Genomic DNA, 18019 nt, shown 5'->3' with positions numbered 1-18019 from the left:
CAAAACCAGCATAGCCTTGTGCGCCACCATGAAATTGATATCAGGCTGTCTTGCAGAAAGATCTCTGAACCGTTCAAGGGCATCTGGGTAGTCTACAGGGTTATAGCTACCACCGACCTATCAAAGATATAATGATAGCTTCACAGAAATGTCATGTAGGGTCACTGTGGCTATCCACTATCTTTGCTTAGGGAGGGCCAATCCATGATGCATTGATGCCTTAATGGCTTTTTTTTTTACCAATGAAAAGCTGTGAGCATTTGGTTTTCGGCGGGTCATTTAGAGGAGAATGATGGGGTGTTACCTACAAATGGCAATAGTATATCCATATCAGGAGATGCTTCACTAACGAGCTTATTCGTAGCTAGATTGCAAAGCCACAAGGATTATGGGTATGTTTGCACATCAGTATGAACTTTGGTAGCTTAGCTAGGATTAGCCTGATGGCAATTTGCATAAGCCTTGTGCAACTTACCTGTGCAATAGCATGCTTCTGACATAAAGTCTTCAAACAGCTCTGGTAGATGCACAATATAATCAATCAATCTTCAAATAAATTCCTGCAATCCTCCATGTCTTCTCACTGAGCTCACTGAGCTAATTCTCATCAGGCCTACAATAATCTAGCAGGATCACTGAAAGTCAGGCACAAAGTCATCCATGCGGCTCTTCAAAGGCTTCCGAACACCACAGACAGCACTGAGTGACTTGTGTAAAGTTTGAGGGTGAACTATTAGTATTCCCTACAAACCTCTTAGTCCTCCAAGACGCACTTCGCGCTTGCTTATCTTCACTGAAAGCCAAATCCTGATCAAACGGAAATCCTGGTCAAAACCCGCCAATCCGCCGGAATCTGCACTCTCAAGCCTTGGCAGCTGTCGCAGCGGCGCGGGTCAATACGGGACGAGCAGCCGTTCCACACTCCGCGGCCACTCAGTCGTCGATTTCCCCATCGCCGAGTTGCTTTCATCCATCGATAAGCTGAGCCGTCTTTCTCTTTCTTCTCTCAACCGCCCACTTCCCAGTCTCCCTCTTCCTGTACTTGTGCTGGCTGCTGGCGACGACAGCGAAGTCACATCCGGTCAATGTCCAGCGCTCTCTATATGGCACACGCGAACATCCTGCTCATCGTCTCTATTTGTGTCCAAAACACGAGCCCTAGCCATGACATCGAGGCAGAGGTGGAGAGGATATGGCCGCGAATGAACGCGTCGTGTGGTATCAGAAGTCAGTGCCCTTCTCTGGGAAGTTCAATTATTGCGATTTCCACGCTTCCGATGCGGGTGTGCCGTGGAAGTTGTGCAGAAGATCCTGCCTCACGCCCGCTCACTTTACGTCTTCGAACCCTTACGACAAGGCCGCCCTAGCCCACCACGCGAGATCGCATGTCTCTCAAATTGGCTTGCCGAGTCCACCGATGTGCATACGTCCTTTCTCTGCCAGTTCCTCAAGATCATTCACCCACACGGCAAAAAATCCCGTCCTCTGAACTCGCATGTGTCATGTTCGCCAGGAGTCCGTATTACCCATCGTACACGTTAAGTGACAGATGCGAGGCAAATGACGCGCGACCATACCCTTTTGCCCTGCCTCTTCCCTCATGCAAAACTCGCGCATACAGGTGCCTCACATGAACATCCGAGGATCCGCACCCCTCTCAGCAGAAGCACGCACGCAAGACGTCCAACGCGCTTCTGAGGTGCAAACGGGTAGGGAAGCTTCCATGTGGGCATGCCTGAGACAAAGATAGCTGTCTGCGGCTTCGTGCAATCGAATGAATAGGCGTATATATAAAGCGCATATGCACATTGCATCTGGTACCCTGGTACGCCCTTTTCTCGCTTGCAGCGCAAGCTGACCCTTCCGCCTCGCAGTAATGCGTGGCTCAGTCTTACGCCCATATGCAATCTTTTGTCAGCGTGCTTGTGCTCTTGCAATACCCTTCCCTGGTATCCGTTCAAATGCTTTCTGCTTGTGCCGTTGATCGCCCAACAGATGGCGGGCAGAACCAACTAGACAGATTACCATTGATCTACACCGATACGTCTACATTAGGGCCCACGCCTTGAGGGCCCAATCTTGTGAGTCACAACCTGCACCATATCGAATTCGAAACAAACAGGGAAAGCAATAGAAATGTATCGTAATCGATGCGCATTCAAGTCGTATTTCAGGTCATTCTACTATGTCGTGGGAGAGGGGGGATGTGATGACGTACAATGAGGTGAGTAAAAGAGAAACCAGCCCAACGTTTGTCCGTGTCGGTCTGCATGCAATATATGGAGTAATGCTCACCCCCCAAAAGAAATCTAACCGTAACCCGTCGACCGTCTCACACAATGTTTATGCCTCTGCCTCCGATATCCTATCTGTCTGCCTCGTCTCTCATTACCAACGTCCTTTCTCTGGTCCTGCGCTCTTTTGGGCTCTCAAGGCGTCCTCTGCGCGTGTACTCGTCCGCTCGTCGCGGTCTGCCAGCGTCAATGGTCAGAGAATAGTTTGGGCAAATCCTTCATCTCAAGAATAACAACGCCAGCCTCCTCAAGCTCCTCTTCAATCTCGGACTCTACGCGCGCAGCAGGTGTGTTGGTACCGCCGTCCCAGAACTCTACGCGGTCGTACGTCGCATGAGCGCCTCTGATGAGCAGGACCTCGTTCCCGCGTCCAAGGGCGGCGCTGCATGTTGCCCGGACACAGAAGTCGCTTTGCAGACCAACTACGACGAGCTCCGCGTCGGGTGGGACATGCTCAGCGAGGGCAGTGCCGGCGAAGGCATTGTTTTTGCGCTTGTCGAGGACAGGCTCATTTAGATGTGGCATGTGCACGAGTTGCCAACCAGGCGTGTGAGGCTCATCGGGCTCGCCCGAATGACCGGCATTGCGGACATGGACGATGCGCGGGCGCGACGCGGGTGGGGAGGCGCGCGCGGTGGCGAGTACCTTGGCGATATTCGGGCCGACAGTACGCGCGGACGGTACGCCGAGTGGCGGATCGGAGAGTGGCGCGACCTGGACGTCGAGGAGGAGGAGGACGCGCAAGCGTGGCGGTGGTGCATGGCCTCTTATAGACGAATGTGGGATATCTGCCGGTGCGTCTGAGGGAGAGGAGGAGCGAGAGGAAGAGGAGTCATTTCCATTGACTCCATTGCTATTGCCGTTGCGCATGGGCGAGAAATCGGAAAAGGACATGGCGAGAAGGCGGTCGGTCGCACGGAGAGCGGGTGCGCTGCGAGCGAGCTGTGTGCTGGCCGCTGCGGAGGCGTGGGGGGGAGGACGAAGGCAAAAGCGGAGAGGACGATAGGACAGCGTCTGCGCGCACTGCACTAGGTTCCCTCCTCGGGCGTCTTCCACGTGACAGCCTGGGTCGCTCTAGGCCCTCTCCCCGCATGACGTTGTCTCCGCCTCCTCTCGCTACAGCTGGCCCTCATTCTGCAGCTGGCGACTTCAAGCTGCCACTCGTCCTCTAGCATACGCTCAGCGATGCTCTTTCCCGCGAGTACTTGTGTTCGTTGGTGATGTGCTGCGCAGTGCACCGTTGCTGGCATATCTCATTACGTTCGGCTGACACATCGCTGTGTCTTGTGCCCTGCAACTGCATTCCTGCTGTCGATCAGGTTCTCAGCACGAAGCTGTCGCCCTCGAACCCTATTCTAGCGGCAATCCGTCCGGCAATACGACTTTGTCACTTTCCGTTCTTACACTACCTCCGCCTAATGAACTTCGTCCATTGTTTGCTACGAATCATACATCTGTGCGAATCTCCACGTCCGAATAACCTAGACTTGGCCACAAGAGGTACATGCTTGTATGAGGGTGTGGGTGCCTTCTACATGCCTGATCGTCCAGATGCGCTGTCATCTCGTCACTCGCGCAAGGGAACAAGTACACGGCCGTGGGTGTTTGTGCCTTGCGTCGTTGAAATTGCCTTCGGTCCAATCTCGGTGCATGAGTTGATTGCCCATGTGGTGAATCGCTCCCGCCCTCGCTCTTACCGACGCTTCAGTCCTTTGCAAGCGGCGCATGCAGGCCTAGTTTAGCAATTTCTCGGCATCGCCGATCCCGCCCGTGTTTCGAGAAGCTGCCGCAGGTGGATGGATCTTTGCTTCTGGCATTGTGTCCAGAAGTACTCGATGCTTCTCTTTTCATCCTTGGAGGCTTCGGTCTGGCAGCTACCGTCTCCAAGCCTCAATGCTGAGGTTCACTTTGGTCTAAGGGCGTCTTTGCATACCTAGCGCGATCTTAGCCGCAATTTATTAAGCCAGACTTTATACAGCTCACGCGACAAACACTACAATGGTACGAGGTATCCAGCACAAATGCTGGTGAATCAATCATTGCGCGGCTATCATCCTCTTCCGAGTTATACGCGGCTTGATGTTCGCCTTCCGACTCGTGCTGCGTGCATGCTCGCGCCCTTTTTTCAACTCTTGCTGGTCGTCTGTCTCAGACCAAGTCTTAGCGATATCTGTGATACTAGCGCCCTGCACCGTTCCCCGTAAGCTACTGGAACTATGTCTTGTTCATGGCCTCCATTGTCATCCCTCATCTTTTCCCAGAGCCCGATGGACAAGGCAGTGGACATATACCTTTGCTTAACCGTCTTTCTGCTGTCAGGAATGTGTCAACCTGTCTAGTTTCTCCCTGCCGGGAGCTGAATGATTATATGACCCAGATCCATTGTTGTCGCGTAATCCGATAATCTTTCAGTCGTCAGGCACATCAGATAGATCAGAAGCGATGGCGAAAGAGATTGAAGCTGAGCCCCTACCGGTCTTGCTACCGTGGTGTGTCGAACGGCAATGAGTGGAGTTTTCACGCGATTATGACGGTCCTGTTGCTCGCTCACTTCGATATCTTATGGACATCAAGAAAAGACTTGTGGCTTGATTCGACACCAAACCACAACTCCTCATCTTCCCCCGTCCCCTTCACGATATACAAGCAGGTATGACTGCAGGTATCACGGATCATCGCCCTTGAGTTTATATTGATGCTCGATACTGACAATGTTGTCCACGGCAATGCCCATGCATCCCTGATCATACGTGTCCCGCTGATCCTCTTACATACGTAGCTGCGGTCACCTCGGGTTCATTTTGACCCCTTCAATCAATTCTGCAGATGGCCCGATGACAATCCGCTCTCTCGATAGTTGAATTCTCGTGCTCTGCTATGCTCGGTTGGTCACCAGTCATGCATAAAGTGCAGATCCTCTCGGAATAGTCACGGTCACCTCGTCGCCAGCATGCAGCCACTGCGGGCTGCATGTGGTGAATTTAAAATGCTGTCAGCAGATACTGCCGTCCTTTTGTGACCACACGACTCCGTTGACGCAAGGCGGGCCGGTACACAACGATTTGAACAAATATCAACTTTCATGATGCAGATTATAGAGTGTGATGTACGGACATAGAGAGCCACTCTTACTTAAGTTCATTTCATGCTTATGCCCAAGGCAATATGAATCGCATTCCATACACGATGGAGTCACAGATAAGAAGCTGTTATACCTTTCGGCGACTCGGATGCTCTCGCGATGTGGTACCGCTGCACTCTGTGTGCCTGTGCGAGAGAGAAAGACGTGGTCTGAAACTGTGCAAGCATAGGGTTCAGCGCGATCTGTCCCACGACTAAAGTACATCAGGGTTTCTGTCCTGCCGGACAATGCGTGGGGAGGTGGGCAAAACTGAAGTTCGTTTCAGAAAAAATTCAACTTCGAGCAAAATTCAGAGCGTCTCGCGTTCACCCGTGGGAATGCTGGAATCATGGAGTCACGCAAAACCACCATCCCACCACCATACCGTTGCCACGCCAGCGGCGCAGAAAGCATTAGCTAGCTATTTGCTTGCCCAGAAAAACATACAGACTATCAAGTCTGTCGTCACCGCAGCGGGTATCGACCAAGCCGTGAGTGTACTCTTCGCCCTTTCCATAACTCTCGGACCCCGGTCTGAAGGAGAGTGATCTCCCCAGTTATTCAGTCAAAATGTCATCAGCGATAGCGCCAAAGACAATGCGCGTGCCAAGGCTGGACTCGAGTTCCAAGCATTTATCCAGAACTTGCGTGCCGTGAATCCGAACTCAGAGATCGGCCAGCGCTTTACGGGCGTCTACCTCAACCTGAAGGAAGGTGTTTTTTTTTTTATTTTTTATTTTTTTTAAATACAATTTATATCCCGCCCCGAAGGGGCGGTCGGAGGTGTGTAAATACATGTCTTGTAACAACGGAGGACCAGATGCATCTGGGGGCGAAGAAGCTTAACGTACGGACACCAGGTCCCCACGGACGCAACAGAGCAGGCGTTTTGTTGGAGGGGCTGGAGGCCGGTTAGGTTTTTTCTTGGCCCCGGCGGGGGCGGTTACCTTACCAAATTGCTTTTGCTTGCCCAACTTGGAAACCGGTGCGGGGTTCGTTCGTTTGCTTGTTTGGAACCCTTTTTTAGGGGGATTGGACCCCCCAGGTTCTTCCCCCCAACCGTTCTTGTTTCCCTGCGGGGGCAAGTTGGGTTGGGGGGCTTGTTGCCCGTTTGACCTTTGGGGGGAGGCGGGTTGGCCCGGGTTTGTTGATTTGCCGGCCGGGGGGCGGAGGGGGGGGTTGGTTTGGCGGCCAAGGGGTTTTCGGGGGGGGGGGAAGGACTGGGGGGATTGGCCGGATTGATTGGTTGCGCGGGGGGGACCCTTCCCCGGCGGCGGGTTGGTTAAAACTTGTTCCCTTGGTTTTAGTTTTTGTTCGGCGGGCTTTTTGTCCCGTTTTTGGTTGGGGGCTTGCTTTTTGTTGCGGGGGGGGGGCGGCGGGGGGGCTCTAGATGTGAGGAAGGGAGGGTGGTGGTGGAATTGGAGTCGTACTCGCCCCTACATGGCAACATCGGAGTCGCCAGCAGCGGGCAGCACGGGGCGCTCGAGAGAAGAGGTCGGAGCGGGGCCAGCGCTCCGGAAAGAGGTGCGTTTGGGGCACTGGTCAGAGTCGGCGTGGTGGAGACCACGGCAGTTCACGCAGCGTGCATGAGCGCAAGGGTCGGAGGCGGCGCGATTCTCCTTCGCGCACATGGCGCACCGAGCGCGGTGCACCGATTCAAGATGGCGGCCAGCACAGACACGGCACCGGGGCAGCTTCGTGCATCCTGCAACGAGGTGGCCATAACCCCAGCACCTCGTACACTGTCGGAGGCGCGGCTTATCACGCCAGCGCGACGTGGTGACGGGAGTACCGAAAGCGAATAGGGGGGTCTGAAGGAGGGCGGTGAGGATGGAGCCATCCGGGTCTTCGAATCCGAGGACGACGGACGAGCGAGCACCGTCGATTTGCTCAGGTCGACGTGCCCATCGCGGAGGTTGGGTGAGGCGAAGGCGCGCAAGTGCAGGATTCTTGACGAGCTCGGTCGACAGGGTCGACGTCGAGTGGACAGCGCCGCCAGGGGCTGCCCGGGTGCTGACATTGCCGATGAGAATCCGAGACCACTTGACGTCCCTGGAGACATGGTGATCCGGGTCGATCTTGAGGGCAGCACGGAGGGTCGGGAGATGTTCGTCAATGTGGCGGTAGGAGGTGGCAGGAGGGAAGGCCAGGACGATGTTGCCAGAGGAGCTCGGATAGACCGCAAGCGCAGCCATTCCTCCAGCAGTTGGAATCGCAGCCAGTGCTGCGTTCACATCACTGACCAGTTGGGCAGGGGGAGTCTGAAGCAAGTGGACTGGCGTGGAGCCAGTAAATCGAACCACGTACCGCAAGGGCTCTGCAACCTGCTTGGGCTTAGGAGCCTTCGGGGTAGCGGGCGGGTTCGGAGTCGTCACGGGAGGAGCCGGACGAGGTTTAGCGGCTGCAGCCGCGTACGAGCGCTTCTTCGGAGTGCCACGTACCTGATGTTGGGGAGGAGGGGGGGCCATCGCCTGCGACGGGGGGGTCGCAGTCACCATTCGAGTCTCCAAGGCATCAAGCCTGGCGTCGAAGGCGGCGCGAAGGTCCTGGAGAGCCGCCGTGAGGGTGGGTCCGGTGGTCGGAGGGGCGGGCTGAGGCGGGGGCTCGACCACCGCTTGGGAGGCCGGTGCCGGGTTGAAAAGTTTGAGGGCTGATTTGAGGCGTTCGGACATTAGAGGAGGAAGGTGCGTGTGCTTGCAGCGCCCAGCCGCCAGCACCAACACTCGTCGGGTGGCCTTCTGTACCGCAAAAACTGCGTCGATGACAGAGTCGAGGTCCGCGAGTAAATCAGCGGGACCCTGAGCCGACCAAGGTCGGAGAGCCTGGCGTATCGCCAGTGTAAGAGAGGGGGTCAGGTCAGAAAAATCATCAAGAGATGCAGAGGGCGCAGGGGATGACCCCCGGGCGCTTGCCGACGCAGATGGTGGTTGCGGTTCAAGATCCATGGCAGGTGCTGAAGGAAGGTGTGAGCAGGAGGAATTGGCTCGCGCATGAGTACGTGACGGCGGCGCCGATTAAATGGGGGGAAGTGGCAAAGAGCGTGTATGAAGACCTTCCGAAGATTAAGATGGAGCTGGAGGCGGCGATTGCAGAGCTTGACAAATGACCGAAATGGAATTACGTATACCTACATAGTTGATTGCTCTCAAGCGAAATATGTTCTTCCACGCGCCCGTTCTTCCTGATTCAACTGTCCATTTTGGAATATTGGATGCAGCCGCAGTTCTGCAGAGAAAATATAGCGAGTTCATCACCATCCGTTGTAGCGAACCATGTAAACTCGATACAGCAAGTCAAATTGAGCAGTCGTTACTCAATTTCTCAAGTCTCGAGAAACTCTACTAAGGCAGGATCAGGTAGCTCTCCAGCATCCAACGCGCGCACCACCCGCATCAGTGCCTCTGTCGCCCGGACCTTGATCAAACCCCACTTTCCTATTCCCCGCTGTATCTGGGGAATGACCTCATGAACGATATGCCATAGATTTCTCCAATACTTATCATCGGTCAAGTCAGCGCCGAGGACATGGGGAATGAGCGATTTGCGCGCAACATCGCCACCGAAGACTGCAAATGCAGTCTCAAGAGGGTGGCCACGTGGTTCGAAGTCGAGTAGCGAGGCTATCGCGCGCAGTAGTCGCAGACAGTCTCGCTTCATGACAGGATTTTGGAGGAAAACCTAGATCATTATTCAATCCAGGATGATTGACTGTTTTGCCATATTCAAAAAGAAACAGCACCTCTACATCAGATCTAGCGGGAACCAGCCTCTCGCGCACTTGAGAGCAGAGCTTCGGGACCGTCTGCGCAGTCTCGATTCCATCATATAAGATGCGTTCGGCTTCCGCTACGAGGTCTTGGATATCTGAGAGAGAACCGTGGATTGTTCGAGCGGAAAGGAGAGCTTCAAGGGTGATATAACCCCATATCTGTCGCTTTTCGAGCCAGACGAGGTCGACCTTTCTTCCCAAGACGTCTCGGAGGTCTGATTGAGGCAGCCACAAAGATAAACGTATTACCTGGCATGGGAAGTCCTACAAGATTCACCTTCATCAAGATACGCTACATAAAGATCATTCTTTGAAGGTGGGACGTCTTTGAAGACGAGAATTATATCGATGTCAGAGTCGGGGCGTGATTTCTCTCTGGAGACAGAGCCAAAGACTCCAGCCCAGAGGATGGAGTCGTATTTCGTCTGAGACAGCAGCCCACCAGCTCGTTCGCGAACATATGGGACGGTAGGGATCGATGGTATTTTGTTCGACATCGCTGGAGACTTAACAGAAATAGGATATATAGGGGTGAAGTGTCGCCGGCAGGCGTATGAGCATGCTGTCCGCAGGGCAAGATGGGGTGAGTACCTGAGCGCAATACGGCCAAGTGGTAGCATCTACTTTAAGGAGTCAGCAGCAGTCCTATCACATCAAAGCGCTGATAGCGTCATCTATTCAAACATTTTAAAAACATTTGTATTCCACCAGAGCATTCAATGCTGACAGAAATACCCCGACTGTTAGGAGCCGTCCGCTGCGTTCTGATGAATTTGGCTGGATGTCATGAGTGCAGACTTAGTACGCTACAGTCACAGACTTCTCACCCGAAAGGCTTCGTGCATTTCAAGTATGTATACTCAAATGACACTTGATACATTCAATCTTATACTTTAGCGCCTTATATGGCTTTTCCGTCCAAAAACGAGAGAGAAAATCTGGAAAGCTACTGTACATGTCCGACAAATTAGTATTACTAGACTGCGAGAAAATCTGGCTCCTCCTCAAGCAGCAGATCCAAAAACTTGAAAAATGATGCGGCCGGGAACCCAACGACATTATGATAGTCCCCGTCAACTTTGCGAACGAGCATGCCACCCAAACCCTGGAAACAAACGATGAACATGACATTGACATCAGGTGGAAGAAAAGAGGTTGTACGAACTTGGATCGCAAACCCGCCTGCACGATCAAGCCCCTCGCCGCTTTCAGCATACGATTGTAGAAGTTCTCGAGAATTCTCGGCGAAGTGGACGAGCGTACGCTCCTCTATCGACCTGTTGTATAAGTGAGAAAGGACCCATGGGCATCCTTCAAAACTCATCATGTGTACACCACGCACTTGATATTATATCCAGGAGCCTCCAAGACGGGATAGACTACTCAGAATCAGTGGGATTATTCATTGTCCCTGAAGAACAGGACGCACCTAGAGAAATACCCGTCACTACCTCACAGACGCCCCCATTGAGATCGAGTAGCATGCGTAAGTTGTCTTCCTTCGAGACGGGCTTCTCGAGCAAGTCCTGCGGTCCGAACGGTGTATCTTCTGCCAGCACACTGGATAAGCCAGGCATAGGATGAGTGAGGACAACAGTATCCGCTACGTTACATGACTAAGCGATGTTCATGGGATGATTGCGTCTAATACCGACCTCCTATAACGAGATCAGGCGCATCATCCGGATGCTCTTGCTGCAAATGTGCGAGACAGCATGAGGGCATGAGTGAGTATACTGTTCCAAGCACTTCAATTATCATGGTCAAGCAAAAAAAATAGTAGTCTCTCGTTACAACGTTCACAAGTGTCGTGTGATGCGATGACGAGAGGGCGAGACGTATCGCGGATAATCAGACTTACTACTAGTTTCTCATACACCTCCACCGCCTTATGAGTAGCCGTAGCCACAGGATATTCGTGTATGTCCTCGAACGAGCTGACAGGTAGTGTTTCATCAAAGGTGGATGGCACGATCTCAGGAGCGAGACCCTGCAACGTAGCGCAAGCATCGAATCAGGCTTGAGAACTCGAAAGCCAAGAGTCCAAACCCACAAATGTTTGCAATATTCCTTTCCGTCTAGGACTGTTCGACGCAAGAATAACACGTTTCCCGACAAGTTTCTCCAACGAAGGGATGCGTAGAGCGTGTGGCAGCAAGCAGTTATGTTCCGGGAGCGTTATGTTATTTGACCCCATGCCAAAGAAGCTGAGCATAAGATTTATCTTCTTCTCAAGACCTTGTTAAAGAGCGAGGATCCGGGAGTACAGAGACCGCACAACTTATGGCAAAGGCAACCGTAAGTACGGCAAAACAAAACACCCGCATCGGAAGGTCCGTAAATGTGGTCACGTGACCGAGACGCGCTGGTGGCTGCACAGGCTGCGCGAGGCCCCTTGCGAAAAACTTACAGGCCACCTGTACTGTCCAGCTCGCCTATAATTTTACAACTTCAGCAGTCTTCTAGAATGTCTCTAGCATGCTAGTCTTCTCATTGTGATGTTGACGAATGTCTCGAGAGGTGTCTGTTGTTCCGCCCACTGTCACCCGACTTTGACATCGTCCGCCAACAGATACACGAGTCTATGTAAGTCATACCACATCTGGTCAAGAGCTGGCCAAGCGTCGCAATGAAAATCGTACTTTCTAGCACGGAAGACGGTAGAGTGACGAATGGAAGCGCAGAAGGGCCAGCCGTAGCATCATTGATCCTTGGGGCCAGAGTGCTTAGCTATAGCATTCCAAACTGCTCTTTCGTCTCCGTCGCTCCTTCGCCAATGCTGCTAGCGCATCATAGTGGAGTGCACGAGACGATAGCTTGAACTTTCCGCAACATTTTTGAAATTCACGTCTGCATTTCCCCTTTCGCCATCGTGCCAGCTGTAATGGGCATGACGGGCGAAGTGATTCCCTCGAAGCCTTGGAGACTTCCTTTCTGTAAGTCGGCGTCCCGCTTGCTAACATTAACACATTAATTTGTCACGGTCGTTAGGTCGGTGCTAGTGGCGGTCCTCATGTTCGCTTCGTGTTCCATCCGTGGATCGTGCGTATCGAATTCAGCGGTAGATTTCGCGAGGAGCGATCTTAATAGCTCCAGGAAGGCACCCCGAGGAGCATCTGGCATAAAGTCCCATCTCTTTGGCTCATTAGCGGTAGCAAGGCGTTCGCATCTCTCCTTGAAGATACCTTTTTGGTACGTCTAAGGGAATCGGCGGCTCTCGCGGAATCTCCTAATCTTGAGCGGTTTGTCCTTTGATCGGCCCTTTCTCCTCTTGGGCTACCGCCTCTCACGGCTTGACATCCTTATTGTCTCTAGCATCTCTGCATCTCTGCATCTCGGGCCCAGCTTGCTTGTCTCGCACACGTGCGGCGGTCCCTGGCCTCGGACTCGATCAACCCCTGATCACTAATGGGCCATCAAGCTTCAAGCTTCGTACGGCATCCACCAGCACGCTTTGCACCCCCATCGATACACTGTGCCGGCCGATAATCCTTCAATTGTTGCTATATTTTCCCTGGACGGTCGCCAATCCACACTGATGTTCCGATCGGACCGTTACGTCCTACTCGACGATAGATTGGAGGACGGAGCCTCATATTATCTCCCTCGTGTCCGGCCCATCACGTCTGTATGGATCATGCGCGTCCGTCGATGGACGCGGAGAGCGGCCGAACAGTTCTCCCGCCATAACCACCGCGAGGAACGGTTAGTGGTGAGAGGGAGATGGAGAATAGAACCCGATGCGGGAAAAGCGGAGACGGTACAGTCCGCCGAAGCAATCGAGTAAGGGGTTTAGTTCGTCACCCAAGAGGAACACAGACACTGAAGGTCGCTTGGTACAGAGACTACGCTGGCCTGCAGTACTGCTATTGCCCATTCATCTAGTATCTTAGGGCTGCAGCCATATGGATTTGGGGCGATATGTAATATCACTTCTTCCGCGACTTGTACGTTCTAGAGTGCTGGATGAGTGTCTTGTGGCGTTTCGCGCACCGCAGTGTTGATTCGACCAAGCGGAGCACACAAACCGGAAGCAGCACGATTGTCCAGGCTTCATCGAGTATGCATACATCTGTGATATAGAAACAATGCCAACAACATGACAGTTACATCCTGAGAAGGAAAAAAATGAGACTACACTATTTGAAAACATCGCTCATGCCAGCATATCCTTCAGCTCTCCATTCTCCACCATTTCCTGCACTATATCAAGACCACCGACGAACTCGCCGTTGACGATCAACTGCGGGAAAGTCGGCCAGTTGTTTAGTACCTTCAAGCCCGACCGCACTTTGTCGTCCGACAGGATGTCAAAGTGGGAGAACTGTGCCCCCTGATCGCGCAGCAATGCGACCATACGCCGGGAAAATCCGCAGCGAGGTGCATCAGGCTCGCCCTTCATGAAGAGAACGACCTTGTCCGTCGCCATGAGACGCCCCAGACGAGCGTTGAGCTCCTCCGGTGTCTCCTCCTTCTCGGGGTCAGCAGGCGCACGGTCTGTCTGGGAAAGAGCCTTCACAGACGACGCAGGACGCGTGTGGGTGGCGACTGCCTCTGTGAGAGCAGTGGCGTCGGCACCAGATATGCGAGCGAGCAGTGTATGCCCCTGTTAAAACCGCGTTTGTGAGCAGTTGCTTCACGCAAGGACAAAGCATGACCCACCCTGAGGACGATGAACGCAGGCACGGCCTCGATCTCAAATGATTCAGCGATATCAGACTGTGACTCGGCCTCTACCTGTGGCCCATTCGATCAACCTGATCAGCCCCATTTTGATGAAGCCACTGCAACTCACTTGAAGGACAAGCAGCTGAGGGTACTTCCGTGCAAGTTCCAGCACAACCTCGTTCATCTGCTTGCATGGCTCTGCCCATGGAGCCCAGAAATTGATCAAAGAGACCCGCTGCAGATCCGCAGAGAGCAAGCCCTGAAAATGCTCGGCAGAGGTAATTTCCTTGTAGTTCTCTGGAAGAGCCGTCATGTCTGCTAGGCTTAAGTGCGCAATCCAATAGTGCTGGGTGGTGCGAGAACAAACGAAAGCGAGCGCGACGAGCAGGTAGTATACGGCGGGCTCCTGACAAACCGCCTCGGTCTGATAAGATGAAGATGGCGCAATTCGGCTAGATCCGAAGGCTTGACGATAGGCACTTTCTGGTTGGCCACATACTCTTGTCCGTACGCTCACTCTCGTCGCCGAGGCAGTAGTAATCATCGGCGTTTCGTCTCAATGGCTCACACCGATGTCCGAAGGTACATGGCGCAAGCAGATTGCTCACAGATGCAATAGAATTGTCAATGATGGGGACAGGTGGCACGAACACATCGTCCAACTATGAGCTGCATAATGCTAGACAACACAGGAACGAGGCGGGACTGTATAAATAGCGCGAACGCAGCTAGAGTGGTCGCCAGCGAGAGCGCCGTCATGCATTCTCATTCAGCCAATCTGAAACACGTTCGACAAGTTCTGCCTTCCTCCCTGACATCGGTTGACTCTTGCTTTTCAAGAATTCCTAACGACCCCGTTCGTTAGCCATGATAAGATTCAAGCGCACGTTAGCAATTTGCAGTCAGAAAAGCATCAGGGCTGTTCCCAGATGACGAGATGCCTGCAGCATCTACCGCAAACCTGGAACTTCGCACTCGTCATCATTTTAAGACGGACCCACCCTGAGCTGATCCACTCGGAGCTATATTTCCTACAATTAGCGTGGTCGACACTCTTATCAGAGCATGGTCAGCATACCTTGTCTAATGTACCCACTTCGTGCTTGCTACGGACTTCCGCCTCGTCTACGCTGATGTCCTGTAAATTAGTGGCAGGTGTCCTTAATTTGGTGTCGCCGAAAGGGCATAACTCTAAGATGACGCACTGCTTTGCGTTTCGATCCGGTCGGCGAGGGAACGGGAGCTGCGATGCCGTCACTGGGCAAGGCATGTTTCCAAGCACTCATCAGTGTTCCGGCACGCTGTCATCGGACGAAAGGGTCCATCATAACGTTATCCGAGGAAATGAGAGCCGCGAAAACGTTCATGGACGGTACCTTGTGCAACATGTCGTACTTCGGCACCGTCAGATCCTCGAACGCCGCGGGATCAAATTCTTCGCGGAACGCGCTTGCTTCCAGCTGCGCATTGTGATACGCCAATGCTGCGCGGGAGTAGCACGAAACCACGGATCATAGATGCCATAAGCGAGCGCATAAAGATGCGTGACAGGGGCCAGATCTTACCAGGATTCGGATAGGCGTCAGGCGGATATGTGCCATTTTTGACACCCAGCTTGTCTATCCACTTGCGTGCCGCGTCCTTCAGTTCATCAGATGCTTTAGCGGCCAATTGATCAGCGTCGAATCAATGAAAACGTGCCGAGGGAGGAGAGGACGAGAATGCTTAGCATCACTAGCGGACAGAGTTCTGAGATACGTACCGCGAGCGCCCTCTGTGATGGGAGCGGGCCGGATGTCATCCGCAAATGGGAGCGGTATGAGATGGAAACCCGGCGGCTCGTGCCATCCCCCTTCCTCGACCTTCTCTGCCTGCGGCAATTCGCAACCGTCAGCACGAAGATTTTTCCGGGCGCTCCCACGATCGCGGAAGCAGTCAAAGGGATGTCTGGTAGCGCAGCATTCGGGCTCGTCCGCATGCCCGTAGTGTGAGAAACGCGGGCATGGACAAATGGACGTACCTGAGGAAGCATCGCGTAGAATGTGGGGATGGCGTTGCGCCGGGTGACGGCAAGCACCAAAGCGATCTTTTTCTTACGGAGCATGGTCTTCAAGAGCGCGCTGAATGTGCGCTTACTGCCCGAATAGTTCTACCAGACGGTGCGTGATGAGCAGATGGCGCGAGAACAAAAGGGTCTGTTTCACAGACCATTTCGTCCGGATAAATGAAAAGGGAATGTTTGACATTGTCTTCGAAGGCGAGCTCCGACTGATCTTTAAAGCCAAGTAATCTGATCGCTGCAATTGGCATCAAGCAACAGAGTCTAACAGCTGACACTGTCGGCGGGTGGGCAATCTTACTAGGGTCTAATCCCATTGTCCGGAAGGATCGCAATTCATCCGCGGTGTAGAAGACCTGGAAGCTGTAAGCACGAAGTCAGCAGAGCCCTCAAAGGTCAAGACATACCCGGCTATTTGCAGCTATGACACGGGTGCCCAACATGCCTTCTCGGTCCGACTCTTCTTGCGCCTCTTCTATGGCAGCGACCGCTCCCAGTTCCATGCCATACAGGACCTTTGTTTTGTCCACCTCCGCTTGTTCGCCCTGCATGGTAAGTTAGAAGAGTCCTGGAAAACATACAAGCGGTGAGGACGATCATGCCTCATCGACGTAAACAGTTCTGGATGCGACGACTTCCATCCTATCTTCGAGGTCAATGAAGTATCTGTACGAGCCCTTCTTCTGCTCAGTCACGAGGCTATACCTGTGGGGAATCATGATTCAGTATGGTCGGCGGAAACAGCCTGCTGGGACATACCCTTTGACACCAATGACGAATTCTTGTGCCAATTCGAACGGCACGGTAAACTGTGCACGTTTTGGTACCTCATGGAAACGCATTTGTGCCAGAAGGTCTTCAATTCGAGTAATTGATATCGACTCGGGAAGGACCGCGGCATTATTTTCATCGTCGTCTACGATGTTGCTAGGAAGGAGCACAGACTTTCCAACGCGTGATGATAGCAAAGTCAGAGAGACTGTGAAGGAACATATCCAATTGGAACGTACGGAATAGAACTTGGATTTGTCAAAACCCTTCTCCTCAGTAGCGATAAAAAATGGCTCCACCGTGATTCCTGCCTGTACCAAATCCTAACCTGGAAGTCAACACCAAGCTCAACAGAGACCTGCATTTGAAGATGCACGGACGATGAGTGTAGTTCTTGCAGCTATGACAAGTCTGTCTCTTGCAGGTCCTGAATGTGGGTTGTCTTCGTCCGTGATGAGGAAGACGCGTTTCGTCGCTGATCTAGGCGCTCTGCAACGCAGTCTACATCAAGCGAATTCTGCCAGTCAATAACATACGGGCCTCACCTGTCCCGAAACACCCAATTGCAGCTAGTAAAGACATCCCCCATAGCTACACGAGAGCCCGTCATCGGCTGGAATGTCTCACGCAAATAGCTCGGATCTTCTCGAGCAGCTGAGGGAGGAGTTAACATTGTAAATTGGCAACACTTCTATGCTTCTAAACGAACCGTCCAAAAGTCGAATGAGTTCCTGTACCCCAGGAGCATTGATAGTACTGATTGGCTGGTACACATAAGTTCCCTGCTTAATTTCTGAACCCTCGCCGCTGGTTTCATTCCTCCTGGTCTATTCAGCACAGCGGGTCATATTGCGAGCTGTACTTAATATATAACACAGCTTACCGTATTGAAAAGCATTATCCCAACAGCATCGTCCGGTCCTACCACAACCTTCTTCTTCTGGATCTGCATAGCAGCTTCTAACGCGGTGAGCAGGTGGCACGTCTGCACATTCTCGTACTTGGGGTCGTCGTACAGTTCCAGCATGGAGGATGAGCAGTCAATGCAGAACAAAATGACATCTCTTTTTGCTTCAAGGTACTAAGGGAACTTCATTCATAAACTTTCTGTCAACAACGACTTTTGATCGCATACTACTGACCGAATAATCTTCCAACTCATCCTCCTCATCTTCATCAACCCTGTTCCACTCGTCGTAAGCACCCATATCAGGAGAGCGTCTTAGCGCGGAATCTTGCTCAATGAGTGGGATGCTGAAGATTGCAAGCTCGGAGTTCACTGTTCGCCAGCGCCACAAATGTCCAGCTCACGAGCGCCGAGGATCTGTTTGCCCGCG

The 18019-nt window shown here is 52.8% G+C and overlaps 8 protein-coding genes across 8 annotated transcripts; 3 read left to right on the top strand and 5 right to left on the bottom strand.

Annotated features, from left to right (window-relative positions):
- Positions 1–2486: 2486 nt before the first annotated feature.
- Positions 2487–3035, bottom strand: LAESUDRAFT_631245 (uncharacterized protein; the record flags this gene model as incomplete). Its single annotated transcript, XM_040903398.1, has 1 exon — positions 2487–3035. A coding segment is annotated over one exon (549 nt), but the record flags the coding sequence as incomplete, so codon positions are not given.
- A 316-nt stretch (positions 3036–3351) lies between these two features.
- LAESUDRAFT_196341 (uncharacterized protein) lies at positions 3352–4278 on the top strand. The gene has a single exon (XM_040901536.1). It carries the CDS (start codon positions 3515–3517, stop codon positions 4034–4036), a length of 522 nt encoding a protein of 173 aa, XP_040763815.1. The 5' UTR covers positions 3352–3514; the 3' UTR covers positions 4037–4278.
- A 4021-nt stretch (positions 4279–8299) lies between these two features.
- On the top strand, positions 8300–8522 carry LAESUDRAFT_726281 (uncharacterized protein; the record flags this gene model as incomplete). Its single annotated transcript, XM_040908999.1, has 1 exon — positions 8300–8522. The coding sequence occupies exon 1, from the start codon at positions 8309–8311 to the stop codon at positions 8519–8521; it is 213 nt and encodes a 70-aa protein (XP_040763814.1). The 5' UTR covers positions 8300–8308.
- Positions 8523–8594: 72 nt separating this feature from the next.
- LAESUDRAFT_726280 (uncharacterized protein) lies at positions 8595–9801 on the bottom strand. Its single transcript, XM_040908998.1, has 4 exons — positions 9776–9801; positions 9462–9690; positions 9155–9399; positions 8595–9093 (listed from the first exon to the last, which is right to left on the bottom strand). Exons 2-4 carry the CDS (start codon positions 9679–9681, stop codon positions 8737–8739), a joined length of 822 nt encoding a protein of 273 aa, XP_040763813.1. The 5' UTR covers positions 9682–9690; positions 9776–9801; the 3' UTR covers positions 8595–8736.
- Positions 9802–10050: 249 nt separating this feature from the next.
- Positions 10051–11482, bottom strand: LAESUDRAFT_726277 (Maf/Ham1). The gene is made up of 7 exons (XM_040908997.1): positions 11238–11482; positions 11046–11174; positions 10840–10879; positions 10614–10787; positions 10527–10563; positions 10350–10461; positions 10051–10289 (listed from the first exon to the last, which is right to left on the bottom strand). The coding sequence occupies exons 1-7, from the start codon at positions 11379–11381 to the stop codon at positions 10161–10163; spliced, it is 765 nt and encodes a 254-aa protein (XP_040763812.1). The 5' UTR covers positions 11382–11482; the 3' UTR covers positions 10051–10160.
- Positions 11483–12363: 881 nt separating this feature from the next.
- LAESUDRAFT_726274 (uncharacterized protein) lies at positions 12364–13085 on the top strand. The gene is made up of 3 exons (XM_040908996.1): positions 12364–12426; positions 12500–12967; positions 13027–13085. Exons 2-3 carry the CDS (start codon positions 12723–12725, stop codon positions 13067–13069), a joined length of 288 nt encoding a protein of 95 aa, XP_040763811.1. The 5' UTR covers positions 12364–12426; positions 12500–12722; the 3' UTR covers positions 13070–13085.
- A 130-nt stretch (positions 13086–13215) lies between these two features.
- Positions 13216–14383, bottom strand: LAESUDRAFT_700951 (glutaredoxin). Its single transcript, XM_040906433.1, has 3 exons — positions 13980–14383; positions 13847–13921; positions 13216–13790 (listed from the first exon to the last, which is right to left on the bottom strand). The coding sequence occupies exons 1-3, from the start codon at positions 14163–14165 to the stop codon at positions 13341–13343; spliced, it is 711 nt and encodes a 236-aa protein (XP_040763810.1). The 5' UTR covers positions 14166–14383; the 3' UTR covers positions 13216–13340.
- Positions 14384–14427: 44 nt separating this feature from the next.
- On the bottom strand, positions 14428–17978 carry LAESUDRAFT_726271 (ku70-like protein). The gene is made up of 18 exons (XM_040908995.1): positions 17825–17978; positions 17566–17763; positions 17392–17509; positions 17228–17336; positions 17063–17171; positions 16922–17005; positions 16671–16855; positions 16514–16616; positions 16319–16456; positions 16061–16267; positions 15873–16001; positions 15615–15723; positions 15418–15510; positions 15229–15335; positions 15058–15153; positions 14931–14990; positions 14854–14874; positions 14428–14697 (listed from the first exon to the last, which is right to left on the bottom strand). Exons 1-18 carry the CDS (start codon positions 17888–17890, stop codon positions 14608–14610), a joined length of 2022 nt encoding a protein of 673 aa, XP_040763809.1. The 5' UTR covers positions 17891–17978; the 3' UTR covers positions 14428–14607.
- Positions 17979–18019: the final 41 nt, after the last annotated feature.

The sequence above is a fragment of the Laetiporus sulphureus genome (genome assembly GCF_001632365.1).
Source record: "Laetiporus sulphureus 93-53 unplaced genomic scaffold LAESUscaffold_22, whole genome shotgun sequence".
In the NCBI taxonomy this organism is placed as follows: Eukaryota; Fungi; Basidiomycota; class Agaricomycetes; order Polyporales; family Laetiporaceae; genus Laetiporus; species Laetiporus sulphureus.
This window is presented reverse-complemented; position numbering and strand designations above follow the sequence as displayed.

What these genes read in the sequence shown, in the direction of transcription:
- LAESUDRAFT_726277 (XM_040908997.1), bottom strand. Translation starts at nt 11,381, where the DNA reads ATGGGGTCAAATAACATAACGCTCCCGGAACATAACTGCTTGCTGCCA. An exon ending in GCTCCTGGATATAATATCAA is followed by an intron (nt 10,462 to 10,526) that starts GTGCGTGGTGTA and finishes CTTATACAACAG; the next exon opens with GTCGATAGAGGAGCGTACGC. An exon ending in CAGGCGGGTTTGCGATCCAA is followed by an intron (nt 10,290 to 10,349) that starts GTTCGTACAACC and finishes GTTTGTTTCCAG; the next exon opens with GGTTTGGGTGGCATGCTCGT.
- LAESUDRAFT_726280 (XM_040908998.1), bottom strand. Translation starts at nt 9,681, where the DNA reads ATGTCGAACAAAATACCATCGATCCCTACCGTCCCATATGTTCGCGAA. An exon ending in TGTAGCGTATCTTGATGAAG is followed by an intron (nt 9,400 to 9,461) that starts GTGAATCTTGTA and finishes TGCCTCAATCAG; the next exon opens with ACCTCCGAGACGTCTTGGGA. An exon ending in CCGCTAGATCTGATGTAGAG is followed by an intron (nt 9,094 to 9,154) that starts GTGCTGTTTCTT and finishes ATAATGATCTAG; the next exon opens with GTTTTCCTCCAAAATCCTGT.
- LAESUDRAFT_700951 (XM_040906433.1), bottom strand. Translation starts at nt 14,165, where the DNA reads ATGACGGCTCTTCCAGAGAACTACAAGGAAATTACCTCTGCCGAGCAT. An exon ending in CTCAGCTGCTTGTCCTTCAA is followed by an intron (nt 13,922 to 13,979) that starts GTGAGTTGCAGT and finishes AATGGGCCACAG; the next exon opens with GTAGAGGCCGAGTCACAGTC. An exon ending in CTGCGTTCATCGTCCTCAGG is followed by an intron (nt 13,791 to 13,846) that starts GTGGGTCATGCT and finishes CGGTTTTAACAG; the next exon opens with GGGCATACACTGCTCGCTCG.
- LAESUDRAFT_726271 (XM_040908995.1), bottom strand. Translation starts at nt 17,890, where the DNA reads ATGGGTGCTTACGACGAGTGGAACAGGGTTGATGAAGATGAGGAGGAT. An exon ending in ACAAATCCAAGTTCTATTCC is followed by an intron (nt 16,856 to 16,921) that starts GTACGTTCCAAT and finishes CGCGTTGGAAAG; the next exon opens with TCTGTGCTCCTTCCTAGCAA. An exon ending in AAGTGGGTACATTAGACAAG is followed by an intron (nt 14,875 to 14,930) that starts GTATGCTGACCA and finishes TAGGAAATATAG; the next exon opens with CTCCGAGTGGATCAGCTCAG.
- LAESUDRAFT_726274 (XM_040908996.1), top strand. Translation starts at nt 12,723, where the DNA reads ATGTTCCGATCGGACCGTTACGTCCTACTCGACGATAGATTGGAGGAC. An exon ending in CAGTCCGCCGAAGCAATCGA is followed by an intron (nt 12,968 to 13,026) that starts GTAAGGGGTTTA and finishes CGCTTGGTACAG; the next exon opens with AGACTACGCTGGCCTGCAGT.
- LAESUDRAFT_196341 (XM_040901536.1), top strand. Translation starts at nt 3,515, where the DNA reads ATGTGCTGCGCAGTGCACCGTTGCTGGCATATCTCATTACGTTCGGCT.